Source organism: Sturnus vulgaris, chromosome 20 (assembly GCF_052056855.1).
Source record: "Sturnus vulgaris isolate bStuVul1 chromosome 20, bStuVul1.hap1, whole genome shotgun sequence".
Taxonomy (NCBI): domain Eukaryota; kingdom Metazoa; phylum Chordata; class Aves; order Passeriformes; family Sturnidae; genus Sturnus; species Sturnus vulgaris.
This window is the reverse complement of record NC_142262.1, coordinates 2,332,498-2,349,193: the sequence shown is the minus strand read 5'-3', so window position 1 is coordinate 2,349,193 and position 16,696 is coordinate 2,332,498. Positions and strand designations below refer to the sequence as shown.

The following is a 16,696-nucleotide window of genomic DNA, read 5'->3' as shown; positions in this document are numbered from 1 at the left end:
GCCTCAAATCAGGTTAACTTGACCTTTTCTATCATTGCTTCTCCTTTCACAGTTCTTTGGCCTTCTCCCAGCTCATTCCTCCTTCCTGGTTTTCCCACTCCATCCCTTTCCCCTCCCATGCCACCCTTGCTGCCAAAATACAGCCACTGTAACAGCTCTGTGTGACTAAACTAACCAAAAATATCCTGACCAAACAAAGGATTAACAGGTCAAATCTTGGCCTCTTCTCTCACTCAACAGCCTGGAACTTTTCTTTTCCTGTTTTCTTTTCCCACTCTCTCTTTGTGACTGGGAATTTGGGACGTGCCTCTTGCTTTGCCAGTTTGCACCATTAGGATAATTATTGAATTTAGTAGGATGTGTTCTGCTTACTAGTCCAGAAAACATGATCCAGCCCACAGGTGGAAACACAGGAATCAGCATACAGGCGTAGTAAAGAACTTCATTATGGTCACTGTTCATAAAAGCAGCATAATTCACCTGGAATAAAGCAGAAAAACTATTTCCAATATTCATGCATTGTTGCTAAAAAACCAAGTTATTTGTCAGTGAGTCAGGTTATTCTGCTGAATATTGATACAAATTGAAATGGATTGATGTAAATTTGAAATAAAGCCCCCAAGTGGCAAGGTATAAATGAAAATTTCAGAGTGAAGATGCTCCTCACTCACCAAAATGAAGATTAAAGACCAAATGTAACGATTGCTTCGCCCCATGCGGAACTTGAAGGCCATTAAATAAACGAAGAGGACAAGAGATATCCCATAACCAAAGATGCAAACGAGCTGGAGAGAGAGAGACAGAGCCAGACATCAGTGACAAGGAGGTGCCCAGAGCAGGTTTATTATTGCAAATAAACTCTTGAAAGCCAAATCCTGCTAGGAAATGGCCCAGAGCTCACCAGGCTCAGCACAGCGCGGGTCTCCAAGGGGCAGATGCGGGTGAAGAGCACCAGGAGCCCAAACATGAGGCACATGAGGCTCCAGAAGAACGGGATGTCCAGCAGAGCCTGCCCACACCAGTAGGCTGAGGGGAAGAGCCCTGCCAGCCTCAGCTGGGAGCGAGCCTGGAGCTGCAAAAGTGACAAAAAATGAGAAAAGGGAGAGTCTAAAACGTCATTCCTGCTCCTTCTCTATTCCCTTGCTCCTCCCTTCATCTCCTTTCTGAGCGCTTCCAATTCTTAGTTCAACCATTGTTTAAAATTCCTGAAAGGAAAAAAATTAAATTATCCCGACCTCAAAAGCTTTATTGGCATCCAAATGATTGTGAGCCCCAGCTGGTTCCCTGGGATGCAGAGAAGTTCACTTTGGTGCTAACCTGACTGGTTTTCTTCTATCATCCTACCTAGAAATCACAGGATCACGGGGTGATTTGGGTTGGAAGGGACCTTAAAGATCATCCCTGCCATGGCAGGGACACCTCCCACTGTCCCAGGCTGCTCCAAGCCCCAGTGTCCAACCTGGCTTGGGACACTTCCAGGGATCCAGGAGCAGTTTCTCCGAGCACCCTGTGCCTCCCCACTGGTGCTCTCCAGACATTTTACATCCCATTCACTCCTTGTGTACGGCCACAGCTCGTGCTCTTTACCTTGTAATCCTCCACGCTGCTCATCGCAAAGAGAGGAGGCAAACCAGCAGCCAAAATCAGCAGGTAAGTGAATAAGCCATAAAAAATGTAGTTCTTTAGCTCTGAATTTTCTACCTGTGGGGAGAAATTCAGTCATCCATAATTGATGCTGCCCAGGGAAAATCTGGCTGGCTCGATGCTCATGAGATGGTTGAATATATACAAGTGAGCAAGAGCACTAATGCTAAATCAGTTGTGTTTAAGAACAGACAACAAGGCAAAAAGAAGAACATAATGATAATTAGCATCCTAGAACTAGCAGACAGAATTTGGATTACTGTAAATTGTTGAGGATGGAGACCAACATTTTGTTGCTGAGGAAAGGTGGGGTTTGCAAAGATCACTGCTGTATTCTCACCATATTCATCAGCATGGCCTGGTTGGAAAGGACCTTAAGGATCATCATTCATCATCTCATGGCACCCCCTGCCATGGCAGGGACATCTTCCACTGTCCCAGGTGGCTCCAAGACCTGTCCAACCTGGCTTTGGGCACTGCCAGGGATCCAGGGGCAGCCACAGCTGCTCTGTGCCAGGGCCCCCCCACCCTCCCAGGGAACAATTCCCTCCTAATTCCCAATCTAAACCAATCTGCCTCAGTGGGAAGACATTCCCCTTTGTCCTGTCACTCCAGGCCCTTTAAACAGTCTCTCTCCATCGTTCCATCTGAGGCTGGAAGGCCACCATGAAACTTCTCTTTTCCAAGAACAATCCCAATTCTCTCCAAACAGCACAAATTAAATATCTTACAGTACCAAAACCCTACAGAACCCTTGGACACAGCAGGAAAAATCACCATGAAATACCCCAGGAACCACCAGCAATGGCAGCACTGCCCTCAACCCTTGGAACCTGCTCCCCCAGCCAGGTTTCCAGGCTGTACATCCCTCATCCCTGTTGGAGTCAGTAAATCAGGAGTTTCTCTGAATTCTTCAGAGAGCAATCAGAGTGCAGGGATTGAATTAAAGCCTTTGGATGGATTGAAGAATGTTAAGCCACTCACATATAAAGTAGAGGTATAAATTTTAGTATAAGCAAGCAAGTAAGTAAGTAGAATGAGTTTTAAGTGCTTTTAGTGAGTAAAGATCTCAGATGCAGTAGTACATGTTCTAGTGAAGGTTGAAAAACATAATCCTAGATACCAGTGTTTCTGTGGAGGCTCCAAGAACCTTGCTTCAGACATAATAAAGTTAGAGTTAAGAATATTGCTTAAATTTTTCAGTTAGAATAAGACAGGCCATTAGGTAGTTTATACACGGCCTGGCGTGCTAAGAAACCAGAATTCTAATAGGTTATGGAGTAGTGGTTTGAGTTTGTGTTTTAATTAGTTGGGAAGTTTCTATAAAAGAGCATGCATTAGGGAGAGCTGGTGCATTTTGCCATTGCTTTTTGCCATTGCTTTTTGCCATTGCTTTTGCCATTGCTTTTTGCCATTGCTTTTGCCATTGCTTTTGCCATTGCTTTTTGCCATTGCTTTTGCCATTGCTTTTGCCATTGCTTTTGCTATTGCTTTTGCTATTGCTTTTGCCATTGCATTTTGCCATTGCTTTTGCCATTGCTTTATGCCATTGATTTTTGCCATTGCATTTTGCCATTGCTTTATGCCATTGCTTTTGCCATTGCATTTTGCCATTGCTTTTTGCCATTGCTTTGTGCCATTGCATTTTACCATTGCATTTTGCCATTGCTTTATGCCATTGCTTTTGCCATTGCTTTGCCATTGCTTTTTGCCATTGCATTTTGCCATTGCTTTTAATGCCATGTGCTTTTGCCATTGCTTTGCTTTTGCCTCTGGCGCGCTTCTGCAACAAACAACTTTATATCAACTATGACCTGCCTGGCTCACAAAAGAAAACAACTCGACAAGCTGGGTGCCTAAGAGCCCCCAGAGGACCCAACCTCACCCATCCCAGTAAAGTTTGGCCCAGCAGGGCAGGACCTCACCGTGTAGAAGAGCTGGCTCCAGGCGCGGATGCGCGCGGTGGAATTGAGCAGCCGCAGGAAGGTGTTGCTGAGGATGTTCAGCAGCACTGGGAAGCAGTTGATGGGCTCTGGGCTGCACATGAGCGTGAACTGGTGGCTCTGGGGATGCCAAAACAAAAAGCTTTCATTGTCCCTGAGAGGTGTGAGCAGCACTATTGGAACTGCTCATTATGGCAAAAAAGTTTTCTCCCTTTTCTGGCGTGTTTATTTCTCTCATTTAAATAGTTCTCAGGAAATCCTGTTGATGTACAGGATGAAACAAGGAAAAAATATCCCTCACCTTGCCTTCCAGGGATATTTTGATAGCTCCATTATAATCTGGAAGGCTTGTGATGTTTTCCTCCAGAGTCATTTCTGGGATTATGTTTTGAGTCTTCAAAGCAGCAATGAAGTCCTCGATTTCTGACCCTGAAATCAAGTCAAGGACAGAAATTAGAGTCATTAGAGGGTTTTTTTCTTTAAATAGAAACAGATTCATATAAACAAATTCCCACTTGCAAAGCAGAGGTATGTTAAAAACCCCAAACGCTGAGATTCTAAGCAAACACATATTTCCTATATCTTTTCTATTTATTTAAACTGGTTAAACAAAATACATATTTCAAACTTAGTTTATTTATTGCTTTTTATTTTTTCAACTTGCCTGGTTCATTACTCTTTTACATATAATCTCTACCATCACTAGAGCTGCATTTGCTTTTGTTCAAACAAAACACCTCTCAATGCACATTCCTTTATATATTTGTGGCATTTGCAAGGTTGCTCTGTCAATTATAAGAAAATTCACATTGATGCAGAAAGTGAGACACCCTCACATGCTGTTTCTCACCCGTGTCATTGAAGATGAGGAGGTTTGTAGACCTATTTTGAATTTTCTCTTTCGTGGGAAGAAAATACGGGCTAGATGAGATTTCCCATCTGCTGGAGTTGTGCCACAGATGAAAGAGCATTAAAACCATCAGTGGTGGAAGGATAAATGCTCCAAATAACAGCAATCTAGATGGAAGAACAAACCATAAGTGAAGCCAGGGGAAACCCACCAAGAAGTAATTGTGTGATTTAAGGGGGAAATTTTAAACTTAAGCAAGCCAGAGCTCTCCCACTGAGTCCAGCCCGCCTCTATTTTTGCAGCTTTGAAACATTTCCCACCTAATCCTGTGTTCCAAACATCTCCAGCCTTATTTAAGCCTCCCCTGAGCTGCTCCAGGGCTGCAGGGTAGGTGGGAGCTCCTGTACTTACACGCCCCTGAGGAATTTTCCTTCGTGCTTGAGTCTTAGCAGGCGAATTCTCAGCACAGCACACACCTGCTGCCTCCAGAGCATCATCCCACTCATGGCCAGCATCCCCTGCTTGGACAACCCCGGGGGGTTCTGCTCCCTCTCCTCGAGGTCTCCATCTCCTGTGTGTTCACCATGAGAAACCATCACCCACAAGGAGCCTCCAAAGGACACCTCTTAATCCCAAACTATCATCAAGGATCTTCTGCTCTGAACAGAGGGATACTTTTTTTTTTCAGGTTTTTTTTAAGAGAGAAAAGTAAGAAGGGCAGAGAAAAGGGGCAATAATTCATCCAGAATAGAATATTTATCTTGAATAGAATTTATATCATTATTATTATTATTGAATAGAATTTATATTATATAGGTATAGATATAGATATAGATATAGATATAGATATAGATATAGATATAGATATAGATATAGATATAGATATAGATATAGATATAGATATAGATATAGATAGAATAGAATTTATATTATATTTATAAACACCAGAATTCAGACTGGCTGGTGTGGCAACACATCCAAGATCTTCACTGGCCTTGGGAAATGCCTTCTGCAAACTTTATCCCTTCTCACCTCCTGGGCTGGGCTGTACAACCCTTCAAAGGTAAATACCCTTCCAACAAGAGCCTTAATTAATTCTTGTGCTTGAAAACCTTTGGGAAGCCAAGACAGAATCATTTGGGCTTCTCCAAGATGATATTCCTCACTGAAGGCAAGTGGGATACAACTGCCACTCTAGGCCCATCAATATTCCCCATTTAGCAGGAATTGATTAGTTATTCAATTAAAACACTTGTTTAGATGGAACTTTAAGGGAGTCAATGCTTTACCTTGGGGATCAATGGTTTCCTCACCCTGCAGCTTCAGGAAAACATCTTCCAGGGTTGTCCTGGTCACCTCATAATTAACAACTCCCTGCAAGAGGCTGCTCTCGAGGTGGCTGAACAGATCTGCAGGGGAGAAACCACCAGACTCAGCCCAGGCACCACAAACTCAGCCAATTAACACTGCATGTTCCAGCATTCATTAATCCCCATGGCCTAAAAGTCATCATAAATTCATTGTGGTTTTTAGAGGTAACTAGCAGAAAATTCAGTGTTTTTTTTGGTTTTCATGGGCCATCCAGAAAACAGAAAAATCAATACAAAGGATTTAGGGGGATCTACAAGAGTGCAGCAGACTGACCTCACTCTGCTCCTTCTGAACTCAGCAGACATTTTAATAATAAATTGAGAGGAGTAAAACCAGTGGATTTGAGTTTGTAGATTAGTTGGTGGATTTTCTTTTTTTCATCCTCATTATTAATATTAGCATGTGCACTGAAGGCTTTCTGTAAAACTGATACTTATGCAGCTTCCTAATACCACACATTATGAACCAAAGAATGTAATTATTCCCTTCACAGTAACTTTAACTTCTGCTTTTCCAGAGGGTTTCCCTTTAGAACCCTGGCACAGGGACAGGTTTCTTACCTGGGAAGCTGTCAGTGTTTTCCAGAGGCAGCCTAAAACAGAGCTCATCCCTCTTCTGTCCCTTGAGCACAGCATCAGGGATGTACTGTCTGACCACGGATGACACAAGCTCTGGGTCACACAGGTCATTTATGTGCATCCTGTTTAAAAAAAAAATAAATAAAAAATTATTATAATGTTAAATAAGAAAAACAAAAAAGCGTGCAGGAAAAAAAAAAAGTACAGAGACAGTGGGGATTCTTCCATAGGGAAAGCTCCAAAACTGGGCAGAATTCCAGTGGGAATTTTTACAGCCATCTGCAGTGCCCCTGTTTCTGCCATGCATGCCCAAAATGGTTGAGGTTAAGAATTATGATCCTGGACAATGCTGCTAAACCAAGAACTCAGGAATCAAACTCCTAAGAAAAACAACTTTGCATCAAAGCCCTTTTAGGCACCACAGATCACCTCATTCTGGTCCCCTTCCAGCTGCAAAGGAGGATGCAAAGTCATTTTAGCTGTGTGCTCAGAGCTTTCAAGGTTGGGCTCCAAAGAAAGGCAGCTTGCTGTCCAAAGCAGGGAAATTTTGGCAGCCTTAAAGATCTTCTAAAATGAATTGTCAGGATTTCTATGACTGTCTATATAAACTCTACAAAAACACAGATTCTACAAGAAAACACTCATGAGAATAAGAAGCTTTTCACAAAAAGAATGATGACCAAAACAAAAGGTTTTACCTTAAGTGATAGCCAATGCCCCACTTTCTCTTCAAGTAGAGGGATGAGCCAACAGTCTGTAATCTCCCACAGGAGAGGAAAGCTTTCCGATCTAAGGAGGAGGGAATAAAAGGATTTAGGGGGATTTACAAGAGTGCAGCAGACTGACCTCACTCTGCTCCTTCTGAACTCAGAAGATATTTTAATAATAAATCGAGAGGAGTAAAACCAGGCCAGCCCTGAAGGTGTTTTTTTTTAAAAAAACCCAACAATTAAATCAATGGTTTTCTCGTCAACATCGTGGTTAATTCTTTTAGTTCAGCATTCTTGTGGGCTCGTGGAGAATTTCCCATGCAGCACAGGAATAATACGGAAATGGGAATTGTGGCAAGCGAAATCCAGGAAAACAAACCAAATTTTACTGACATAGAGACAAATCCAGATAACGTGGAAATGCTTTATCCTGAAGAAGGCTGGAGAGGAGCATGACCAAAGCCTTGGAGGGACACATCAGCCCAATTTTAAATTTGCTCAGCTCGGTTTGGGCGATCGCTATCAGACAAAACACACCCAGCGAGCACCAGCCGTGCCACAGCTGGACCCAGAGGTGGGCTGTGCCCTGAAAACCCCTCGTTTGCACCCCTCAAGGTGCCAGTCTGGGCTCACCAGCCTGAGCATCAGCCTCCTCCATGGACTGGGTGGTGAAGAGCGTGGCGCGCCCGGCGCGGCGCTCCCGCAGCGCGCTCCAGATGTGGTGCCTGGAGCAGGGATCCAGCCCGGCCGTGGGCTCGTCCAGGAGCAGCACCTGCAGAGGGGACAGCCAGGTGAGAGCTTCCCCACTGCGACCCAGATGTGCTCACGTGGCTCAGTCCCATGCTTGCATGGCTTCATTGCCTGCTTCTGATGGTCTCAGAGGGGAGAAAGCATCCCCGAGTGTGGAGGGAGCAGAGACCATCGCTGGAGAAAGGGCAAACACCCCCAAGACAGGTGTGGGACCCATATTGAGAAAGTAAGAAAATTACAGCCTGGAAAATATTCCAGGCTGGAGCTTCTCAGCTCTGTTCCCAGCCCATGAGCTGCTCCAGCTCAAGGCCAGGGAGAATTTCTCCCAGGGTGATCATTTGGTCACAATAAAAAGGAATTAATCCCAAGAGAGAAGCCCTGTTGTGGTGTGTGCCCAGGCCCTGGCCATGGGGTGTCTTCTCTCTGAACCAATCTCCTTTTCTCTGCTCTGGGAGTTGCAGTCCTGCTATAAAACCAAGTGTGTTTGTGAATAAACTTGGCTCTTTCTTCCTGTCATGACAGACGCCCATGGAGCTGTGCATCTTATTTCTGCCTCACTTAAAGGGTTCAAACCCCTTCCCACGGCCACAGACAGGCCCCTGTGGAACATGATACCTTAGATAAGAACTTGATGAATTAGAATGACTAATACCAAGAAGCATCTCACCCCTCTATAGACCCCTGCTTCATCTTTCTGTAATTCTAGTGGTCCATTTTTCTCTTAGATAATTGGTTCTTTTTCCTAAAATCTTTCATAGATTGGTTAGTAATAGAATCCCTCATATTACTGGTCCAAATTCAAGACCCTTTAAAGCTATAAAAGCCCCTTTAGAATCCCACCCATTGGATTTGCTGGACAGGACCCCCTTCGTAGAAGAAATGAAGATTCTGTGGAATCTCCTCGACTGCATCTCTTGGTAGCCATGGGAAGGGGTTTGAACCCTTTAGGTGAGGCAGAAATAAGATGCACAGCTCCATGGGCGTCTGTCATGACAGGAAGAAAGAGCCAAGTTTATTCACAAACACACTTGGTTTTATAGCAGGACTGCAACTCCCAGAGCAGAGAAAAGGAGATTGGTTCAGAGAGAAGACACCCCATGGCCAGGGCCTGGGCACACACCACAACAGGGCTTCTCTCTTGGGATTAATTCCTTTTTATTGTGACCAAATGATCACCCTGGGAGAAATTCTCCCTGGCCTTGAGCTGGAGCAGCTCATGGGCTGGGAACAGAGCTGAGAAGCTCCAGCCTGGAATATTTTCCAGGCTGTAATTTTCTTATTTTCTCAATATGTGTCCCACATCTTTCTCTGCTGGCTCAGAGGTACTTACAAGCCTGATTTCACAAAAGAGCTGAAAGCCTGACTCTGGGCATGGCTTGCATTTGTACCTTGTGGCTGAGAACTGCCTGGGACTCCAGGCAAAGCTGTTCCTTGCAGGATCACTGACTCTGGCTGGAATTGGCAGTTTTGGGATCTACCAAAGACCCCCCCCCCCAGCTACACCCAAGTATCGCTCGTTTTTACTGCTCTTCCTCCTGTTGCAATATTGCCACCCTCCTCATTAAAAATAGGGCTCTGATTCCACCAGGTTCCCCAGGCCAAGTGAATTGGTAGCCTGGAAAAGCACAGAAGTCTCTGTGCCAAGTGAAAATGCAAAGCTGTGTCCCCCAAACAAAACCTGCTGTGTGTGCGTAAACGCGACCGGCCCCTACCTGGGGGTTCCCTAAAATTGCAATTCCAAGAGAGAGTTTTCGTTTTTGTCCCCCACTCAGGGCATCAGCACAAACATTCTGAACATCAGCGAGGTCCATCATGATGAGAACTTTCTGCACCTTGGGAACACACCAAGACAAAAGTTACATTTCCAAAGCACGTTGGAATTCCTGAGTGGCTGCAAACATTGCAAGATTTCAAACTCACCTACTCTTAATGGCTTTACTTGGAGATAAATAAACATTTATAAATAAAGCACAAAGTGCCCAGAATGCCATAAAAAGAGAGGTCAGTGGCTGAGAAGCACATACCAACCTCTTCATCCACTTCCTTCCACTGAATCCCTTTGATGTGAGCAAAAATTCTCAGGTTTTCCTTCACTGTTAAGGCTTCAAAATGCAAATTAACTTGGGGGCAAATCCCAACCTTTTCCTGCATTCCTTCCACATCCCACATTTCAGAAGCATTGTAGTTGTAGATCATTGCAGAACCTGCACAGGGGGGTGAGTGAAACATTTGACATTAATTCCAGCACCATGGATCTTTCTCAAGTGTGAAGTAAAAAAATTCAAAAAACAAAAAAACCTAAAATAACAGGAGAGCCCAAAGATTTAACAGCTTTCAAAAATATTTCAGAACAGAAAAAACCCCTCCCTTAAAAATAAAAACACGTTTCCTGTAAGTGTGCAGCTCATGGAAAGCACCAGGTCATGCAGATGGACAAGTGACCATGGTGCACACATGAGGGATCCACCATCCCTGGAGCTGAAGGAGAAATCTGCACTGACAACAACCCAGCACAAATGACTGAGGGAAAACTTGGGGGGTTTTTTTGCATATTTCCCCATTACACTTGAAAAAACCAAACATCTCCTCCTCTTCAGCTCCCAGGCCCATCATCTCACCTGCTGAAGGCTTGGAAAAGCCACTGAGCACATTTAACAGAGCAGTTTTCCCAGATCCACTGTGACCCAGCAGGGCAGTGATCTGGCCTTCATAAATATTTAAGGACAAACCTGGAATAAAAACAGGACAACAATTGGATGGAAGTGGGTGAGGAGAGGATTTGGACCTGTAGCTGTTGTCACAGGTGGCAGAAGTGACATTTCTTTAGAAGCTGAGAGGCGAAACCTGATCCAAAACCATAGGTTGGGTCTTCAGGAGTTAGGCCAAAGCTTAGTAAGGAATCATGTCTTGATTGAATTGGGGGAATAAATGTATAATCTTCTTTATTTAAAGAATTTTTACTTCATTTTTCTATGAGGTTCATACCATTTTATTTTAATGTGGCTCAAGAAGAGTCCTGAGGAAGAGAAGAGCCACAGTTTTTCCAACATGTGAGACCTCAGGACTGATTTCAAAGCAGCCACACTTTGCTATCTCCTTTTCTTTTTTAAAAAATACTTTGTCTTCCTGTGGGTTGTTCAGGTGGTGTTTGTTTGGTTTTTTTCCCCTCAATATAGACCTTCGAGGCCATATTGATATACTTAATGGTTTTGTATTTTTCATTTTTGATATTTTCACTTGGAGTTTTTGTTAAACAGAGGCACTTAACAAATACCCCATGACTTTACTATGACTGTGTCAAATATTTGCATTGGCAAGTGCTTGGAGAACACAGCTCGGGCAGGGACAGCAGATTTGGCCATAAAATCCTGAATTTGCCCAAAATAGTTTACATTTTGAAAAGAAGGTTTGAGAGGGGATTTCTAGAGTGGTTCATTACTGCAAAAACACAGCTTTTAAGGAGATTTCTGCTGTTGCAAAAAAAATACTAAATAGGGATTTTCCTGGAGGGAACAGGGAGATAACAACCTGGTAGATATTTGCCAGTAATTTACCCCGGTAGAAATAACCATTGCACAACAGAATTTAACAGGCCCAGAGGCAGAATTCAGTACAGCCAGTACATTTCAAAACACTTTGGGTTTTTATCTAGTGAAAAAAGGAATAAAAGAATTACAAAGCCTCTCCTTACCCTTTAAAGCTTCGATGCTCTGGTTGTTCTTCTTGTATATTTTTTTAATATTGTTTAGTCTAAAGAAAAGTAAGCAAGCCATTATTTATTGAATCACAATCTGGGGCTGTTTCCTCTGCCTCAAATTAACTTTTGGAGGAATATTTCCCAACCTCCTCCTCAAACTGGCCCTGCAGAAGGAATCTGCATGTAATTAATTTCTGGTACCTTTAAAAAGCAGGATAAGGTGCTGTACTTTTCTAAAAGCTCTTTAAAAGGTTTCAAAGATAAACTCGAGGAACATTTAGTGAGGGAAGGAGGAGGATCTAGGGAATAAGATGTGGATTTTTAAATGGAGTGATTTAATGGCAGGTTTCTGTTGGCTTTCTGGGAATAACCTGCAGGCAGCACCAGCCACGAGCCCACCCAGCCCTGCAAGGATGGACAGGGCAGAATTTTCTGCAGCACAATCTGTGCTTGTATGCTCCTAAATCATGTACAGACACAAACACTCACACTTACTGATTCTGAGGAATTAGGTAGGAAAAGAACTACTTTATTTATGTTTTATGTTTATTTATAGAATTTTAATAATGATTATGGATTGGACAGTGGGGATAATACTTTTTGACTTTATAGGTTTTATTAACAGTTCATTAATTCTTTTTTTTTTTCTAAAGAGGAATGTAAAACGTTTATTATTTATGAGAACAGTGTGTGAGAAACTGCAAAAAGAATTTGTCAATAATCAGAAGGCTGAAACACAAGGGTAACATTTGTAGATGATGGGGAAGGGGAACAGACTCACTGCTGAGAGGGAAGCAGGGAAGGGAGCTGGAGGACGCCCCACATCAAAGAAATATTCAAACTAAAACACTGAACACTGCCTTTCACACATTTGCATTCACCTTGTTATGATAATATTATATAATCTTATATAATATATAACATAGAATATATAATTATATATAAAAATGCATATTATAGATAATATATTATGTATTATGTATTATATCTAATATATATTATATATAACATATAACATATAACATATAATATATAGTATATAATATACAATATATAACATGCAATATACAATATATAATATATTATATATTATATATTATATATTATATATTATGTATTCTACATTCTATATTATATAGTCTATATTCTATATTATTCTATATTATTATATAAAATATATAATTATCTATAAAGATATAATTCTATACATTATATAATACATGCAATCTTATTATTAATCTTCATGCTGCCAGCCTCACACTCGCCAGGGCAGGGTGGCTGTGCTCTCTAGAGCTAAACAATCCATTCTGAGCTGTTTTTTTCCATGTCAAAAGCAGCTCCTTACCTGATGGCCTCCTTGCCATGGAAGTCTGGTGGCACTGGCTCGGTGTCACAGCCCAGGACGGGGTCGTGGCTGCCGCCCCCTCTCAGCCCCACGCTCCGTGTGCTGCCCCTGAGCCAGTAGGAGGCTCTCAGGAAGAAGGCAGGAGGATGTGGCACCCCGTACTTGCCTGAATCAGAGGCACAGAAAGTGAAATATCAACCCCAAAACCTTCACCTGCCAACTCTGATAAAAGCCCGGCCACCCCCTCCCCGACAGCTGCAGGACTGAGCTCCCAGCAGAGTGAAAGAATTGATAAACTCTGCAATTCAAATCGTCCATATCTGTACATGCAGGTTTTTACAACCCCTTTGGTTCCAAAAAACCCCACGTTGGGCACCAATAATTATTTGGTTTGGTTTAGGGTGAATTTGGGAGGAAATTTTTGAATGGCTTTTTTTTTTTAGGAAACACATTTAAGCAGTTTTTGGGTTTTTTTTAACTGGTTTGGAGAATTTTTTTTTTTTTTTGAGAGAAGTAGAAAAATACTGTTTATTTAATAAGTTAAATACTTTTTAGTACAAAAATGGTCTAAATCAATCCTACAGCAGCCTTCCAACCCCAGTGGTCAGGGCTGTCAGAGCAGGATCTCAGTGCCTCACTGCACTTTTCTCTCCTCCCACCACCCCTTTGGGAACTTTCTCCCTACAAAGCAGGGGATTGTAGAAGAAAAATCGATGAAGTTTGCATCTTTCCCCTCATATTTTCACTCACCAGGCAAAACCTTATCAAAGTAGATGGCCAGCAGGAAATACAAGACACTGTCAAAGCTCAGGATGAGGTACAGGTTATAAAAAGGGTACAACTCTGGGCTAAATGCTGGTCCATATTTTTCTAGTTTTATCATCTAGGGGAGGAAAAAAAAAAAAAAGCACAATTCAGATGCAACATTTCCTTCAGGCAGAAATACTCTGTGCTAGCTACTGCTGTGTCATCACAGCCATTTTCACTAAAAACCCAATTGACTCGTGACCAGGACGCTGTGCCTAAGGAGGCAAAGGGTTAATTCCGACCACAAGCACCAGAAATGCCTCAGTAAGCTGAAATCCAAAGCATGCAGAAGCCGCAGAGGGATGCACGTGCTGCTGGCAAAGGCAGCACTTCCAGCCCTCACAGCTCCTGCAGCTCTTGGTACCCAGCAGCCACAACCCCACTGCTCATTTTATAGAGATTTAAATTCCTTCCAGTAACATTTGTGATGCACTTGAGTGCCCAACCACGATTTAGCACTGAGTTTTTACAGACGAGCTTTCTTTTTAGAAGCAGAGGGTTTTAAGACTGGGTTGTTCTGGTGATGGAAATCGTGGGTTTTGCTGCTCTCTGGCAGAATTTTGGGCACTGAGCTTTTGTGCTGCACTGGTTTCATTAGGGACATACCTTTGCAAGGCCAGCTGTGAAGGCAAAAGGACTGAAGAGGTTTAAAGTCCATTCCAAAGCCCGTGGCAGGTTTTCAAACAACGTCAAAAAGCCCAGCGCACCAAAGAGGATGTGAAGAAGAAATCCCACAAAACTGGAAATGTTTGGCTGCTTTAGCAACGAGCTGAGCAGGAAAGTGAAGTGAATCTGCAGCAGAGAGAACCAGTAGTTAGCAGGATGCATTTCTGCTGCAATTTAAAAAAAAAACCAACCAACAAAAAATCCAACATGAAAATAGGAGCAAAATTAAAGACCAAGCTAGGTTTCAGTTGTTCCCTCCAGATGCAAAAGGCTTTGTTTAGCAGACAGCTCTGAGATTTAGGGCAGGTTTATAGGGACAAACAAGTCACTCCAAACCTCATTTCAACACCTCTCTTTACTCTGATTTTAAATCTCCCAAAATGTGATGGGAGTGGTATAAAAGCCTGCAAATAATAACGATAAATCACAGTAGAGCATTTTTGTTACTTTCTCATATGATACCAGCCCTAGAAAATTCTGTAGTCTTTCAAATATTTTAATTAGGAAATGAAAAAGAAAGGTGCATCATATAAGAATACAAAAGCAGACTTACAGACGCCATGCCATAAAAGAAATAAAAAAAATACAGTTCCAAAAATCTGTGTGAGCGATTCAAAACTGCACTCAGGGTGACCCAGGTCAGCAGGCTGGCTGTGATGGAGATGTACACAGTGTACAGCAAACTCCAGGAGAACCTACAAAGGAAGGCACAGTTATTTGTGTCCCTGGGCATGACAACACTCACCACGACACAGCCAGTGTGGCACAGTGGTAGGAATTCAAATCTTTTGTATTTTCATCCGTTTAACAGTTTCCAGACTGGCCAGGGGCAAATATCAGAGAGTCACAGGGAGGGTCAGGTTGGAAGGGACACAGAGGATGGATGTGTCTGCTCAAAAAAGAGCACAGGGCACAGAAATGTGTCCAGGAGGGTCTGGAATATCTCCAGGGATGGACACTCCCTCTCTGGGCAGCCTGTTCAGTGCTTGGTCAGTGCTCAGAAAAAAAAGTTCTTGAACAAATTCAGGTCTTGCACGTGCCCAGATCTCTGCAGATGCAATGATGGCAGTGAAGGGACACTGAGAATCTGCAGCCAGGACCTTTTATCCCTGTGCTTTTCCTGATGGTGTGAAATATTCATGCCCAGATGGATTAGGAAGGATGTTTGGATAGACCCTGTGTCCCTCCTCTGTTCAGCATTTAGGGGATTCTCCAGAATTTGCTGTTTCTTCACTTTTTCTGTGTGTTCCCCCCATTTTCTGGAGGCTAACAAAAATCCAGAACCCTGTTGCACACACCCCTGCTCCACCAGGAGGGCTCCTCCTCTTTTTTTGGGAGGGAGAAGAGCAACAAAACAACTCCAAAAAATCCTGTCTCAGAGCAACAGGCTTGGAAACAGAGATCCCCCAGCAAAGAGAACCCCAGAATGGTCTGGGCACCTCAAAGATCCCCTAATTCCACCCCTGCCATGGGCAGGACCACCTCCCACCACACCAGGCTGCTCCATACACTTGTTAAATTAATCCCTGTAATTACACATTAATTTCTGTGACTTACCAGAAGGCAATATCCTGCAGCCCCATTGCTCTCATCAATATCTTCAGCTTCTTCTTCTCCTTGAGAACTTTCACTGATAAAAAGTGCATGAATGGGCAGTAGCTGAGTATGGCACAGATAACAAACCAAAGGTAATCCAGTTTAAACAGAGGTTTCATCACGGTTTTCAGGTGAACTCCAGTAATTGACTTCATTTCTTTCCACACAGAGTGGTTGGTTTTCATCTAAAGGAAAGAAATCAGCCATTCATTTCATTTTTGCAATGAAATAGCCAACATCAGAACAGACAGGGGGTTACAGGCATTAAAATGACTTTATTACTGTCAATAATGAAGTAGTGTTTATAAACAAATAACCAGTATTTAGTATCTCTTTGCATTGACTTGCAATAAACACTTATTAAACCCTTGTTCCATTCAATAAACACTTATTAAACCCTTGTTCCATTCACTGCCTCGAGCCATGAGAATGATCTGTCATTCCTTTAAATTTTGAATTACACTATGTATTTAAGAAATTGATGACCACAGAAAATCAGAGCATCTCAGAATCCCAGAATGGTTTGGGCTGGAAGGGACCTTAGAGATCCCCTACCATGGGCAGGGACCCCTCCCTCTATCCCAGGATGCTCCAAGCTCTGTTCAACTTGGCCTTGGGCACTTTTAGGGATGGAACAATGAACTGGCTTGGTGGTTTTCTTGGTGTTTGGGGTCTTTTTTCCCCTCTATTTTTGGTTTAATCAGTTTGGGTTTTAATTTTACACAGAACTCTGGGAAGA

General features: G+C 42.8%; 1 protein-coding gene across 1 annotated transcript in view; it reads right to left on the bottom strand.

The window, feature by feature from the left end:
- Positions 1–16,696, bottom strand: part of LOC106856978 (ATP-binding cassette sub-family A member 9-like) — a 30,147-nt gene that overhangs the window by 7,299 nt on the left and 6,152 nt on the right. The window contains exons 6-26 of the mRNA XM_014882770.2: positions 15,919–16,142; positions 14,915–15,056; positions 14,302–14,487; positions 13,639–13,771; positions 12,889–13,054; positions 11,538–11,596; positions 10,465–10,575; positions 9,875–10,050; positions 9,559–9,678; positions 7,730–7,868; positions 7,085–7,175; positions 6,369–6,508; positions 5,727–5,846; positions 4,849–5,008; positions 4,438–4,604; positions 3,889–4,016; positions 3,570–3,707; positions 1,588–1,701; positions 902–1,072; positions 672–785; positions 373–480 (exon numbers count right to left, since the gene is read on the bottom strand). Of these exons, the coding sequence (XP_014738256.2) occupies positions 373–480; positions 672–785; positions 902–1,072; positions 1,588–1,701; positions 3,570–3,707; positions 3,889–4,016; positions 4,438–4,604; positions 4,849–5,008; positions 5,727–5,846; positions 6,369–6,508; positions 7,085–7,175; positions 7,730–7,868; positions 9,559–9,678; positions 9,875–10,050; positions 10,465–10,575; positions 11,538–11,596; positions 12,889–13,054; positions 13,639–13,771; positions 14,302–14,487; positions 14,915–15,056; positions 15,919–16,142 (2,907 nt within the window). The remainder of the gene's footprint in view (positions 1–372; positions 481–671; positions 786–901; positions 1,073–1,587; positions 1,702–3,569; positions 3,708–3,888; positions 4,017–4,437; positions 4,605–4,848; positions 5,009–5,726; positions 5,847–6,368; positions 6,509–7,084; positions 7,176–7,729; positions 7,869–9,558; positions 9,679–9,874; positions 10,051–10,464; positions 10,576–11,537; positions 11,597–12,888; positions 13,055–13,638; positions 13,772–14,301; positions 14,488–14,914; positions 15,057–15,918; positions 16,143–16,696) is intronic.